Genomic DNA, 13,940 nt, shown 5'->3' on the forward strand with positions numbered 1-13,940 from the left:
TCTGGTTTTTCTCATCTTTGGGAATTAGCCCAAGGGTCTTCTTAGGATGAAGGCAACATCACTTACCCACGTACCCACCCCCACCGCCATGGTTTCTTTGTGTGGCCTTGGCTGTCCTGGACTCACTGAGTAGACCAGGCTGGCCTTGAACTCACAGCAATCCACCTGCCTCTGCCTCCTGAGTGCTGGGATTAAAGGCATAGGCGATTTGCTGAAGGAGGTGGAGGCAGGAGAATCATCTGTGATGATCTTAACCTTAGCCTCCTGGGTGCTGGGATGACAGGTATGAGCTACCACACCTGGCTGCCATTTATTTGAACAAAGACGGTCAGGCAGCTCTGAGGAACAGCAGTAGAAGCAGCTTGCGGTAAGCTTCACACAAAGTGGTGAATCTCAGGGGCATCTCAGTATAGTGAGGGGGTAGGATCTGCCTTGGGCTCCACTTCACCATGACTGGACCTCAGCTCTTCTCAGTGAGTCTGGATGGACCTAAAGTCTTCTGATCTATTGGCACTGGTCCTTCCTAGAAGGCAGAGTAACTCCGGCTACCTGCACCCACGTCAGGATGGGTGTGTGCATGGACATACAGGTGGTTTGGCTCAGCTGCCCTACCTGAACAGCTTGCTTTCCCACTTGTGTTCAAGCCACATGAGCAACTGTGAGAACCGGTTTGGAATTCCTTAGCCTGGGTTGCAGTCTGGTTTTTGTTTTTCTGTAGCTCTGGAACCTAGGATCTCCTGTGTACTGGACAAGTGCTCTACTACTGAGCTCTATGCCCAGCCCAGAGTCCCAGTGTTGAAATGTCCTTTTCTTAAAGATGACCTGAGGTCTTCAACATCCAGCTCACCACAATTACCTTGCCTCTTGCCTGTCACAGCACAGGTCACACAAACAATCCTGTGGAGAAGACTTATTAAATGTGCCTCCAGCTAAACAAAGGAGACTGGAGTTCAGGAAGAAATGTGGCTTCCTAATGAGATCCAAGCGCTGAAGGACAGGAGGGTGAACTCCAGCCTGGGCCTCCATAGCCCATGTACAGAAGTGTCCTGTCATGCCAGCTGTTGCTTGGAGAGGGTCTTCCCATATCCTAGGGACCTCCCCAAGTCCTTATCTGGGCCTGTTTGACACCAATTCAACTATCTTACAGGCCCAAGAAGCCAAGTCGACTAGAACAACAGTCCAAAGGTGCCTTTAATATGTGATTTTAAAAAAATAATAGAAAAAATATCTGGAGCTTAATAGAGGCAGAATTGATCTATGGACAGTGCCATGCCCCACCCTCTTACCCATCCCCCCTATGTTCCTGTTCCTGTTGGAAAGGAAGGGGAAAAGAGATGAAGTGGCTGGATCTTCTGTGTTCTGCCACAACAGAGCAGGCTGAAGCTAGAAGAACTGGGAAGCTGGTGACGGAGATTGGAGGCGGTGACAATGTTGAATGCAGGTGCAGGCAGCACTGGGAAGTGTCACTCACACCACAGAGCAGCCCTCAGCCGATGAGCTCAAAACCTGGACCACATCTTCTCGGCCTATGGCAGCCAGGGCATCCTCTAGCACTCTGATAGTAGCTCGACTGCCTCCTTGGGCAGCCCAGTCTCTTAGCAGGGTATAGGCTGGCACCTGGCCACGGGCCATGGTTTCTACAGCCTCAGCTTGGTAGCCCAGGTGGCCTGCCAGCCCCTGCCAGCCCTTGGCAGGCTCACCCAACGTCAAGAGCCGCTCGACTTCCTCTTGCTGCTGCTGCGGAAGATGCAGGTAAAGTCGGCAGCCAAGGTCAGGATGCAGTCCTAGGTGGAGAGAGGGAAGCGTGTTAGTAGTGGGGTAGCATTAGTTAAACACAAAGGACTACAGACTACGTGCTCACCCAGGCTGGGGATACAGGGCTCCATACCACGAGGAGAGTCCACGAAGACACCGCTGTCACCGTGTCTCTGGTCCCTGTCAGGGTCCCCCAGCTCTACAGTCCGAGCTTTGGCCAACTGTTGTCTTTGCTTATGGGAGCGCCAACTGTAGGGGGCAGAGGGTACTAAGACAAGGAACTGCCTCGGAGTCCAGGCACGGAGGGGATGCCACAGGACAGTACCCAGACCACCTACCATTTAAAGGCCACGTAGGCAAGCAGACCAAGGACCACAGCAGCTAGGAGAGCACAGTAGACAGGAATGATGTTGCTTGAGGCCCCTGGAGGCTCGGGGGGAAACAGGGAGGAGGTGTTGGGGGCCAGGGCTCCCTCAGCTCCTACCCACACTCCTTCTCTGTCCCTATCCTGCCCCTTCAGGGCTGTATCTGTGAAGATAAGGACAGTGATCAAGAGAGGGAGCCGTGGCAGCCTCGCCTAGTTAGACCAACTGGGCAGGACACCCCAAAAGCATGCATCTAGAGTTGGCTGGCCCTGGACTGGCAAGAACGGCTCAGCAGAGAGACACATGCCACCAAGTATGACAACCTGAGTTTGATCTCCTATGATCCACATGGTAGAAGAAAACTGGCTCCTACAAGTCTCTGAACCTCACATACTTGCTAAATGGTTAACAGTTCCTGTCATATGACAAGAATTCTGTTCCCAGCACCACACTGGATGGATCACAACTGCCTGTAAGTCGATCTCCAGGGGGGTTTGATGGTCTCTTACCGCCTTTCTGGGTACCCTCACACACACATACATACATCATATGTACAGAAATCATTTAATTTTTTTCTGTACACTGTTTTGCTTGTATGTATGTCTGTGTGAGGGTGTCAGATCCCCTGGAACTGGAGTTACAGGCAGTTATGAGCTGCCATGTGCATGCTGGGAATTGAACTCAGGACCTCTGGAAGAACAGCCAGTGCTCTGAACCACTGAGCCATCTCTCCAGCCCCTAATCTTAATTTTTTTTTTAGGTTGACTGGGCCTTTGCTTCCCATTGTGGATGCAGTTACTCCCACATGTGCCTTCCCATCTTCCAGGTCTAGACTTATTGCTACGACACCATCTTCCAAAAACATGGCGGGAGCTCCTCTAGAAGCCTTCCTTGACCTCCCTTCACTCCGGCTGCACCACCTGTTTACCATGGCACTGGACTGCTCAGCTCCCGGAGTGGATTGTGAGAGCACACTGATGCGTGTTGTTTTCACAGGACCATAAAAGCAAAACTTAATTGGAAGTAAATACTGGTGCTCTCTTCTCCCTTATGTCCAGTGACCAGTCCTTATACCCAGTGTAGACAGGGTTCAAGGGTCAAGGACTAAAGAGCCTGTGAGTCGACTTGTACTCAACGCACTCTACCTCCCAAGTCTGTCTGCTACCCAGGATCTGGGTGGAGGAATGCCTACCTGAATAGACCATACCTTTGCTGTGGCTGACGTTGTAAAGCATGGCTCTGCCAGGCGCCCCTTGCTGGGCTGTTTCTTGGCGAAGGGGAGTAAGTAGTGCTTAAGAGGCTGGGAGGCTGCTTTTCGAAGTCCGGAAGGAACTCTGTGCAGGGACATGAGGAAACCCACTGATCTGATGCTGTCAGGAGTCCCTGGGGGGAGGGGCAGTTTGTCCCCATTTCTAACTCACTCCATTCTAATTCACACCAGAGCCGGAGCAGTTTCTCCTTCTGTGTCAACAGGTAGAGGTAACAGGGCTGGCCCCTGCTAGCCAAAGCTGGTGGGGTTGGGGTACAGCTCAGGATTGGATCCTGGATAGGAGGATAGACATCATCCTATCTCAAAGACCTTGGCAAATAACCTGGGTTGAGTCTGGGAATATGAAAAGGAGCGGAAAGATAGACACACCGTGTGAACCCATCCCAGGCTGAAGCATTCCTAGGGACCAGTGAAAGGTTCATGCTCAGAAAACATCTGCCAAAACCCAACATCCTAAGGTCCTAAGGCAGAACCGCCTGTACTGCCTTATGTTCCCACTCTCGCCTCCTTGGCCGGTCCTTTCCTGCTACCCTAGTGGCTCAGCAAGCTCATAGGGCATGTAGATCTCAGAGAGGGCCTGAAATGGAAGAACAGGGCCACTCAGTCCAAGGGCCCATCTGGACCCTACAGCACTAAATCTGCTGAGACCACGTCCTGCAGGCTGGGGAGGAAAGGCTCCAGATCTGTCCTGAAGAGTGAAGAGACTTAGAAAAAGTCCCCAAGGCTACTGCTCAATAACCAAAGGATCTACCACACGGTGTGTCTGTGGTACGGCTGTCAGCAATCTACTGCTGTAGCCAGGTAAGCCGTGGGTGTGGGTGGCCCCTTTATGGACTGTGTACCTTTGTGTCACCGTAGGGAGTTGGGGGCTTCTGGGATCCGAGTTGGTGGGTGGGCCTGTAAACCAGTAGCAGCAGCCGAGCCTTGGAATTTGCCCCACCCATCCAGATGAGCTGCTGGACTGGAACTTCTTCAGGCCCTCCCCACCTATCTCCAAGCCCAAAATGTAAAGAAACAATTCAACAGGCCCGGCAGGCCCAAACATACCCCAACACAGACGCTGGTACCCGCAGATCAGGGCACTAGAAGTGGGAGACAGAGAAAGTTCTGGCCCCTTCCACCTAGCACCCCTCCTGACCTTCTGTGGCCACCCCTCCAAAGGTGCCAGGATCCACTCAGCCAGGAAGACGGCGGGAGTCCCTGGAGAGGGTAGGTTCCGGTCTGCCCAAGATAAAGTGAGCCAAGGCTAGGGGCGGGCCAATTGGGGGGGTGGTGTTGAAGAGGGGAACAGGACAATGAAGAGGCGGGGCTGAGCTCGAGGGCGCGGTCTCGCCCCCGCCTCACGCTGGAGCACGCAAAAGCTGACACCAGCCTGGCTGGCAGAGCTCGGGAATGGTATCCAAATGCCACGCGATGGACCGCGAGAACTGAGAACCTGGAGCCAGGAGACAGCTACACGGAGGCCGGCCTGGCCAGGAAGAAGCGTACCAGGCTAGACTGGGTAACGGGGCGCCGAGGACGACGGGCACATGTATACTCAAGAAACCGAGCAGCTACAAAACTAGGCCAAGTTTATTGCTGAGAAGGGGCAGCGATAGTCACCTTTGGGGATTAAGGCCACCGGCGGTCTTTTGTGCTTCACTGGGACTTGGGGTCTGAAAGTAGGAATTCCCCCTAACACATACACACACACACCCCAGATTGTGCAAAATATGCAGCTGCGGCCTCAGAGGCCGACTCTAGGTCTCCCCCTCAGCCGGCGAGGGGCGGGACTTCCTGGTGATGCCACCAACCAATCCCTGAGCAGGAGGATGGGCCCCGCCCACCCCCTGGTGCAGCAGTCTCCTGGGCAGGGCATCTTGCTCCGGCGGGTTCAGAGCACCTAGACACCAGACTCATCGAGCCTCGCCAGGGTTGTATTCGGTCTCCCCAGAGGACACCTGGGAGATGCGCCGCGAGGAACGCCACAGTTTCCGCGCGAACTGGCTGCTGCGCACCTGGCGGGAGTAGGGATAGGATGGGATGCGGTGAGCCTGGGCAGCCGCTCTCCGCCCAATTCGATTCAATGCCTGGCCGGTATGCTCTTGTCCTCACCTCAGAAGGCTGCCCAGCGCCCACAACTATCAGTTTGCCGTCCTCCAGGCCCACCAGCACATGGCTGCGCTCCTTGGTCACGGACACACTGCGGACTGGCACTTTCATGGGCAGGGGAGGCACAGCAGGCCGCAACCTAAAGCAGGGCATTGGGTATACATGCTCGAAGTCGTAACTGCAAGGAGGCCTTCGACCCAGCTAACAGATGTCTGGCTAAACTGAATCCCTGGTTTATAGGACTTCCACTACTGTGCAGCTGAGGGACGGGCTAAACTGCATCCCTGGTTTATAGGACTTCCACTACTGTGCAGCTGAGGGGCGGCCAGGGCAAGAATCCCCATGGGTAACGCACCAAGAAGAACATGCTGTTGGATTGAGTGTGCTCCCTATTTCGCTGTCCCAACAGCTACCGCCTAGAGGGGGCCAGGAACCAAGAGTGGGGCTCACTTGTGCAGGTGGAAGATGTGCAGAGAGCACTGCGCTGTGCCCAGCAGAACAAAGTCGTCTGCCACCGCCAGGGCTGTAGGCTGCTCTGTGAGGGGCAGCGAAGCCCGCAGTTTCCCATTCACCGAGTACAGGTGCAAGGAGTAGGTGACCTGGAAGCAGTGGGACCGTCAGCAACTGCCCCACCATTCCAGCTGCCCAGTGTCTTTGTCAGGGACCCCGTCCCCATACCTGAGCCCCAGGACGTTCACAAGCGGAGCTCTGTACAACAATCTGGCCTTCAGACCCCAGCGCCAGGTGCAATACAGGCCCAAGCAGTGTGGCACCGGGAGGCCTTAACCCTGCCACAAACTGGCCTTGGCGTACAGTGTGTATGATCACAGTTCCATCCTACAGAAAGGCAGATTAGGGTGCCGAGAAGAGGACTGGGGTCTCTGGAGACAAGTGCCTCAGTAAGCTCAGCCTCCCAGGACGTGTGTCCACATACCTCAGATCCAGACACAGCCATGTCAAGTTCAGTGCTGATAGCCACACAGCTCACTGCAGCCTCATGTCCGTACAAGACCTGTACAGGCTTTGGTGCCAGCCCTACCGACAGACCACCCTGTGGGAAGCCAAGGCCAAGTGAAGATTTTATCCAAACCAGAGGGTTGGAGGGTAATGGAGCCCCAGACTTGCTCACAGTTGTAAGGGGGAAAGGAATGACAGGAGGGCAACCCTGAAGGGTCCCGGCGGGGCAGATGGACTTCTGGTCTGGGATAGAGGGACCTCAGAGGACTGCCCGGCAGACTCACTTGCTGCAGAAGACGCCACACCATGCACGTGGTGTCCCGGGAGCCTGAGATGAGGTAGATGCCACAGGTGTCCAGTGCAAGGCAGGTCACTACATCTGCATAGGAAGTGGAGGATGCAACAGAGTCGGGGCACCCTCCCAGGCCCAGCTCGGAACCCCATTCCATGTCTGCCTGTCTCATTCTCCCTGGCCCCCGGGGCTACTTACCAAGGTGTCGGCTTAGCTGGTTCAACAGCTTGCCACGGGGCAGTGTGGTTACTCGTAGGCTGCCATCCCAGTGACCGCCACTGAAGAGCAGCTTTCCGTCGGGAGCTACTGCTAGTGCTTGCCCACTCATGCCACTGCCTGGCACCCAGGGCCCACTTAGTAGCTTGTGCATCCTAAACCGATGGGAAGACGGTCGGTAAGGCTGGGCTACAGGGGAGAGGTCTAGGCTAACAGGAATCTCAGCCAGACCCCTCCCCTGCATTCTGTTTAAATGGGGAGGTGGTTCCAGCCATAGGGCATTTATAGCCCACCCGCAGCCCTGCCTTACTTGGGGTTCCCCATGGTGGGGTCTTTGCTGAAGCTGAAGTAGTTGTTTATGTTTCGGTCATAGGGCAACCAGCTGTGAGTGCCCAGCAGCCCACTGGCACTCACAGTGACCTGTGGGTAAGAGTGTGCTAAGATGGTTTGGGGTCAAAGGCAGAAGGGCTGAAGCTGGAACCCTGCCCAGTGTACTTACCAACATGTCTGAGGAGCCCTGGGTGATGAAGGTGTGGGGTTGCCGGTGGGGTACCAGAGCCAACACCAGAGGTACACCTTCACTGACAACCTGTAGAAAGATGTGAAAGGCTGACTGAGTCGAGGGGCAGCAGAAACCCCAACCAAGCAGTCTTGTCAATGGGTACCCTACCCTCTCTCTTCGTCCTTGACCCCAGGGATACAAGCACGGGTGTCATGTGGAGAGGTGAGTCCTAGAAATAGACCTGACAGCAGTGGGCATGTAGGAAGGTATCACAGAAAGACAGGAGAGGCTGGGGTAGACACAGAAAACCCCAGCATCCATCAAGGTTGAGTCTAGCCTTGATTCTCTTATCCCATCCCTCCTTGGCCTCAGCCCTGTGACAGGAGGAACTAGGAAGCTATGTGAAGCTGCAGGAAGGGGTCTGAAGGTAAATGCTCTCTGTCCTGACCCTACACGGGTTCCCAAAGTCACAGCTTGCCGGGCCCTCCTCAGGAGAGTCCCCCTTCCATCCACCTCATGTCTCCATGATGTCTCTAACCCAGTGTTCCCACCCGCCTGCAGAGGTGGTAAGGATGGTGCAGTTAAGCCCACCTCACAGAAGAAGCCAAGTTCCTGCTTGCTTCTCACCTCAGCAAAGAAGGCCTTGAGCTGGTCCAGGTTCTGGAAGATGCTAGGAGAGTTAGTGTCCAGACGAGCAAGGCGATTGGCTGCTTCCTCAGCTGAGAGCCGAGGCGGATGTGGCTCCTATAGACGAGAGCTGGTCAGCACCCTGACATGAGTGTCCTTGACTGCTGTATGCAAAGCAGCTCTTACCTTCAGCAGCTGACAAGGAGTCTGCCCAAAGTTGCTGATGATGCCTTCCAGAGCCTTCCGTTCCCGTTCATCTGCCACATGGTCCAGGTCTACGGCCCCTGAGAGGGAGACAAAGCCGTCAAAACTCCTTCAGTGTCCTCTGTAGTGCCGCCTCGCCTGTTCCCTGGCCCCACCTTATGCGTAGCACACTGTCTACCTTCATAGGTACAGTAGTAGAAGACGTTGAGGGCCTCCTCAGCCGCCGGACCCCGCTGCTTATAGCCAAAGATGAGGTCGATCCACTCATGCAGGTGGGTGGACACATACTCCGACTCCTGAGGGCAGGAAGTGGTAGCCAATTCAGGGACTGAATCTCACCACAGGTCAACCCTGGCTGCCTGACTGTATGTGGTCACCTCCTCACCAGAGCCTGGCGATGCTGCTGGATGAAATCCTCTGGGCAGCTGGCCCATGGGGGCAGCACCACATCACCCACCTTCTCATTGGTCAGCTGGAGGCAGCCCAGGTCAAAGCCTAGCAGAGGAGAAGGGTTAGCAGTGTGCCTGTGTATTGCTCGCCACCCCGAGCCACCCCATGCCCAAGCCCCCGCTCCCACAGCCAGTGCTGCGCGCGCTACCTACCATTCTGGTTCTCCAGGAAGTCAGGGAAGTAGAAGAATTCTGGGATGAGCTCCTTCACGTCGGCAGGGCTCTCCAGGCGTGCCTGCCAAGCTGCTGCCACTGAGTGAAACTGCCGGTCAGAGCAGTCAAAGCTGGCCAAGAGACAGACAGGCGTAGCCAAGGTCACATGACAGATACAAAGGAAGACTGTGTCCCTGCTCCCCGCCCTCCCATCACCCCTGGGCGCACCGGCCACTCTGCAGCTGGACATGCAGGGAGGTGAAGGGTTCCACACGGATGAGGTAGTGCATCACGCCTGCTGCGTTGGAGTAGTGGGTGCCGTAGTGGAACTTGTCGATGGTGCCTGCTGGGTCCTCAAAGCTCTCGTATCTAAAGCCACAGGCAACCCAAGTCAGCAGAAGCCCTACGGCCCACCCATCCCCAACCCACTGAGCCCCGCCCTGCCCACATGCTCACTTCTCCCTCACGAGCTGGGCATGCTTGGGGTTCACCACACCGATGGGTTTGGACAGGTCCCGGAAGACAGCTGGATTGCTGAGGTCCAAGATTGGGGACACGTAGTCCTGCAAGACCCAGGGGAACTGGCCGCCCACCCAGGAAAGGAGCTGGATGAAGACCCTGATGGCCCACCCTGCCCCGCCCTGCCCCCAACACTCAGGAAGATGGGTACAGCCTGCTCAAAATACCAGTTGGAAGGGCTGCAAGACTACAGATGGTCTACCACAGACACTCCTTCCAGGGAGACCAGGGCTCAGCAGCAAGAGGAGAGGGCAGGGGAGTGAGGCAGTGGCAGGGACAGATGCCAGATCTTAGTCCCAAGCAAACTATTCAGGAACTGTGCTTAGGCCTGGCCCATTAGCTGCGGGGAGGGGGGTGAAGAGCAGTGGGGCCCTCACCACAGGGTACTGAGACAGGTCGTTATAGGTGCGCCCTGCAATTGTGTTGAGTTGCATCAGGTATTCAAAGTTGGATATCTCTCGCTGTACCCATTTCTGGAGGGCGGAAAACAAAGGGTGGACAATGAAGTTGCCCAGAAGCCCCTACTTACAAAGCTCTTACACTTCACACCAGCCTACCTAGGGCTCTCACCTGTGTAAGTCCCGAGGCACGAAGCATCTCCTGCGGGGAGCGGCTGCTTAGGTAGCCTTGGCTGGGTGGCCGTAGTCGCAGGAGCCACGAGTACACCTGGTTCCGTATCTGGGTGTGGGGTGGGACTGGGTAAAGCTGGGGCCTAGGAGCCTGGCAGGTAGGTGAAGCCGAGGGCCCGGCCACCTTGCATGGGAAGTTGAGGAAGTAGTTGGACTGGTCGATGAAGAACAGCTCAAGGGCTGAGCGCCGCAGGTTGAAACGCCGCAGGTGGACCTCGCGCAGCTGGGCCAAGGGGCGCTGGAAGTCATGGCCAATGCCTACAGATCAACCGGACACAGTAGGTGAAAGGAGCCACTGACTCTGACTCCAACCCAGCCTGGGGCCTTGGGAGTTCTCTGCCACCCCCTCAACCAACTCCCATCAGAATGCACCTTCCTCAGTTTCCACACGTTCCGTGCTGCCATCATAGAAATACACGTGCTGTGTGGTGACCTCTAATAGTCCTGGGACCACAGCCACCACTGTGACGAGCTGGCACTCGGCTGACAACACCAGCTTCTCACGTTGCTCATCTAGTTCTGCTGCCTCCATCCTGCCAGGGGGGGTGGGGGGGGGGGGAGGGCGGGGTCAGCATACACCTCTCAGTGGTGCTGGGAGAGCCCTTCTTGACAAGCTCCAAGGGCCAATGAGTCATGAGGTCACTTGTTCACATGTCTCCGACGAAGAGGACTTGCCCAGGACCCATTGCTTGCTGACCCTGTGACCTAGCTGAACCTAGAAGTCCCTCTGTCAGGCCACCCTCCTGCTGCCCTGCTCCTCCTCACACACCCCTGCCATTCTCCAGGTCCCCACATGGTTCTGGTTTTTCTCAGCCTTGGTCATGGGTACTTAGCTACTAAAGACCACCGCCCCCCACCCTATTAAATAACTACCAAGTTTTGGGTTGGAGAGTCCCTTCAGGGTACTCAAGTTAGACAGCAAAAGACACAGACGCAGACTCGGCCCCACAGAAGGTATGTGTCCTGGGCCAGCCCCAGACCACCCACTCACAGGGTCTCCAGCACAGCCAGGTCATCCTCCTCTAGCTGCTCTTCAAGCAGCTCCTCCGGAGGGGCGCTGATTTTGGCCTCTTTGGTCACTGCTAGAGGCAGTGAGGCCTCCTCAGTGGGTGTCATGGGAGCTTCACCTGCAGGAGGCCAATGGGACTTAATCAGAGCTAGGCATGATGGGAAATACTAGCTGGGTGGACCAAGCACAACACACTTACCTAGATTGTCCCGTAGGGCACTGGCTTCCAGGTGAGGGTCGAAGTGATGGTTGGGTACCAGTTTTAGCCGCATCCGTGAGTATGTCTCTGCACTAGAGAGCTTCCAGTGGGGGGTTGGAGGGATCCTGCAGATACAGCACCAGGGATTGTCATGGACCAGCAAAAGTCTACAGAGTTTTAAAACTGATGTTTTGTTTTTCTGCACTTTTGAGACATGGTTTCTCTATGCAGTCTTGTATGTTCTGGAACTCATTCTGTAGACAAGGCTGGTCTTGAACTCATAGAGGTCAACCCTCTGACTCTTAAATGCTGGGGTTAAAGGTGTGCACCACCACAACAGAGCTAAGACTACTGGTTTTTTGTTTTGTTTTGTTTTGTTTTTCCTGAGACAGGGTGTCTCTGTGTAACAGCTCTAGCTGCCCTGGAACTTGCTCTGTAGACCAGACTGGCTTCGAACTCACGGAGATCCACCTGCCTCTGCCTACTGAGTGCTGGGATTAAAGGCGTGTGCCACCAAGCCCAGCAAGACTACCGTTTTTTATACGTGTTGTATTACTTTATTTAAGAGCGTGAACTGCAAGCTGAAGGCAATCTGGCACTCTTAAATTGTTCCCTTTCCACCAAGCCCAGCTCCTCCATCAGCTCAGCCCACCTTAGTGCCCAGGCTCCACAGGGGCTGGAAAGCTGGCGCCACAGTGCCCCCCAGTGCAGCAGGGCCACTGAGTGCTGTGACGCCTGCTGCTTCTGCACCGCCGCGTAGCGCAGCCCTTCCAGGCGAGCCCTGCGCTGGGCAGGCTCTTGGACCAGCTCCTGCGGTGGGAGGAATAGGTCAATCCCACTGGCTGCTGTTTCTCCAACCCTGCCCTATTAGCTGCCTCCCAGGCATATAGGTGAGGTAGCACACTGTTCCTCAGTCTGGGCTGCACACCTGGAAGGCCTGACGACTCTGGACCCGTTCCCGCTGATGCCGCTGCCCACTGCTCATAAGTGTGTCATAGCAGGCATTCCAGAAGCCAGACATAAGGTCATGACTCTTGGCATATGTGTCCATTTCAAACTTTGACATAGTGGGCTGCACCTGGGGGATTAACAGAGAGAGACCAGTGCTCGAGGCGTGCTCTAGCCCCCATTCCTCTTCCTCGATTCCCACCTCCGTCAGGCACCTGCTTGTCAATGAAGTGGCGCCATTCAGGTGTGACACAAAAAGCCTGAAAGTCCTCAAAGAAGGTGGGGCTTCCATTGGTGGGTGGTAAGGATGGCAGTCCCCACTGCAGTCCCAGGGGCCCGTAAGCACGGTCCAGCAGCGTGCGGACCAGGGGCACCAACCACGAACAGCGCTCAGAGGCTGCCACGGCTGTTGACGGAGGCTGCACATGCTCAGTCTCAGCAGAAGAGGTGTTGAGTGCCCGGCTGAGCGCGGCCTCCAGCTTGGAAAGCACATAGCATGCCTCCTCACGGCGGGTGGGCACTGCAGTCTGCAGCAGTGTATGCAGCTTCACATAGGCCTGGGCATGCAGCTGTAGGTGCAAGGCAACAAGGGTGGTACCAACTGCTATACCTCCGCCAGCTACTCCTCCACTCCACCCCACCCCGCTGCCCACCTGCACCAGCTCTACTTCTTCTGCCCGCCCCCTCCCCCGCCCACCTGCATGCTCACCTGTGGGTCCTCCAACAGGATGTATCCAAGCACAAGACGCAAGCCGATCTGTGCCATCTCACGGAGATCTGCTGTGCTATTGGCTAGATGCGGCCAGGCACCCAGGCGATCCAGGAGGTTGCACACACCTTCAAAGAGCTACCACATAGAACAAATTTCTAACATGTTACCACATAAGGCCAGGGATACTTGGGGAGAAAACAAGGTGGTAAAGTTTGGGCTGGAGGCTAAGTAAGGTTTGAGTTGAGGTCACTGCCCTTACTGCAAGGAATACACAGCTCAAGTCTGACACTGCCATCCCCCTAACCCTTGGCCTGAATGCTGATGCATCCCAGACTTCCCTGTCTACTGCCCCATCTCCTAGATTAGATAGCCTCGGGTTCATAAGGACACAAGAATGCATGTGGCTCCCGCCCCTTTGAATGGCCGCACCTTCTCACTCCACAGCTCCTGGTTACCGTGGCCCTCAGCACACAGGAAATCCTGCAGTAGACGCAGCAACCACAGTGCCTGCTGGGAAAGGCTGGCCTGGCTTCCTGGAGGAGCCTCCTTGATGTCGGTCAGGGCGGACTCTAACATCATCTCTAGGAGGCTGGCCGGCCAAGAGAAGGGATCAGCACCCACCTTGCAGTTCTCTGGCTCCCAGGTTCCCAGAGACCCATCACCTCCCAAGGCAACCCTCTTACCTGCGCTTGATGCAGTCTGGTGGGCGCACGAGGGTGGCTGAGGCCCCCAGCTGGGTAAGTACGGAGAAGACCTGGCCACGCTCTCGCCAAGCGGCCTCATCACTGCCCTCCACGCCCCGCCACGTCACTGAGAAGAGCACGTTGGTGAGTAAGTTGCACAGCTCCTCTTCAGGGGTTTGCTGTGGGGACAGGAGGGTGGTGAGGGCTGTGCGGTGGGAAGGCAGGGCATTCCTGCTCGGCACCCCTTGTCTACCCACTGGCAGGAATGGTAGGAGGCAGCATTCGGCAAACAGCCAGCCTATCACCAAGGCCTTAGAAAAATGGCACAGAGGCTTCAGCCACTGTCTGAACTTCTGGGGA

General features: G+C 55.9%; 2 protein-coding genes across 2 annotated transcripts in view; both read right to left on the reverse strand.

Moving 5' to 3' along the window:
• Positions 1-1,183: 1,183 nt before the first annotated feature.
• LOC127184147 (death domain-containing membrane protein NRADD) lies at positions 1,184-4,656 on the reverse strand. Its single transcript, XM_051140394.1, has 5 exons — positions 4,438-4,656; positions 3,313-3,454; positions 2,094-2,283; positions 1,862-2,004; positions 1,184-1,784 (listed from the first exon to the last, which is right to left on the reverse strand). Exons 2-5 carry the CDS (start codon positions 3,353-3,355, stop codon positions 1,468-1,470), a joined length of 693 nt encoding a protein of 230 aa, XP_050996351.1. The 5' UTR covers positions 3,356-3,454; positions 4,438-4,656; the 3' UTR covers positions 1,184-1,467.
• An 11-nt stretch (positions 4,657-4,667) lies between these two features.
• Nbeal2 (neurobeachin like 2) overlaps positions 4,668-13,940 on the reverse strand; it is a 31,760-nt gene continuing 22,487 nt past the window's right edge. The window contains exons 28-54 of the mRNA XM_051140738.1: positions 13,581-13,759; positions 13,327-13,486; positions 12,895-13,032; positions 12,401-12,754; positions 12,166-12,315; positions 11,890-12,047; positions 11,238-11,362; positions 11,021-11,156; positions 10,402-10,562; positions 9,971-10,287; positions 9,778-9,873; positions 9,338-9,462; positions 9,110-9,250; positions 8,882-9,012; positions 8,665-8,774; positions 8,458-8,575; positions 8,262-8,359; positions 8,076-8,192; positions 7,446-7,535; positions 7,257-7,366; positions 6,929-7,101; positions 6,723-6,817; positions 6,416-6,532; positions 6,160-6,318; positions 5,932-6,080; positions 5,485-5,620; positions 4,668-5,387 (exon numbers count right to left, since the gene is read on the reverse strand). Of these exons, the coding sequence (XP_050996695.1) occupies positions 5,286-5,387; positions 5,485-5,620; positions 5,932-6,080; positions 6,160-6,318; positions 6,416-6,532; positions 6,723-6,817; positions 6,929-7,101; positions 7,257-7,366; positions 7,446-7,535; positions 8,076-8,192; positions 8,262-8,359; positions 8,458-8,575; positions 8,665-8,774; positions 8,882-9,012; positions 9,110-9,250; positions 9,338-9,462; positions 9,778-9,873; positions 9,971-10,287; positions 10,402-10,562; positions 11,021-11,156; positions 11,238-11,362; positions 11,890-12,047; positions 12,166-12,315; positions 12,401-12,754; positions 12,895-13,032; positions 13,327-13,486; positions 13,581-13,759 (3,945 nt within the window). The 3' untranslated portion in view covers positions 4,668-5,285. The remainder of the gene's footprint in view (positions 5,388-5,484; positions 5,621-5,931; positions 6,081-6,159; positions 6,319-6,415; positions 6,533-6,722; positions 6,818-6,928; positions 7,102-7,256; positions 7,367-7,445; positions 7,536-8,075; positions 8,193-8,261; positions 8,360-8,457; positions 8,576-8,664; positions 8,775-8,881; positions 9,013-9,109; positions 9,251-9,337; positions 9,463-9,777; positions 9,874-9,970; positions 10,288-10,401; positions 10,563-11,020; positions 11,157-11,237; positions 11,363-11,889; positions 12,048-12,165; positions 12,316-12,400; positions 12,755-12,894; positions 13,033-13,326; positions 13,487-13,580; positions 13,760-13,940) is intronic.

This window comes from Acomys russatus, chromosome 32, assembly GCF_903995435.1.
Source record: "Acomys russatus chromosome 32, mAcoRus1.1, whole genome shotgun sequence".
Lineage (NCBI taxonomy): Eukaryota > Metazoa > Chordata > Mammalia > Rodentia > Muridae > Acomys > Acomys russatus.

Excerpts from the sequence above, each read along its gene's own strand:
- LOC127184147 (XM_051140394.1), bottom strand. The coding sequence starts at position 3,355 with ATGCTTTACAACGTCAGCCACAGCAAAGGTATGGTCTATTCAG. Across the intron at positions 2,284-3,312 it reads CAAAGGTATGGTCTATTCAG|ATACAGCCCTGAAGGGGCAG; the intron begins GTAGGCATTCCT and ends TTATCTTCACAG. Across the intron at positions 1,785-1,861 it reads GCCCTGTATCCCCAGCCTGG|GACTGCATCCTGACCTTGGC; the intron begins GTGAGCACGTAG and ends CTCTCCACCTAG.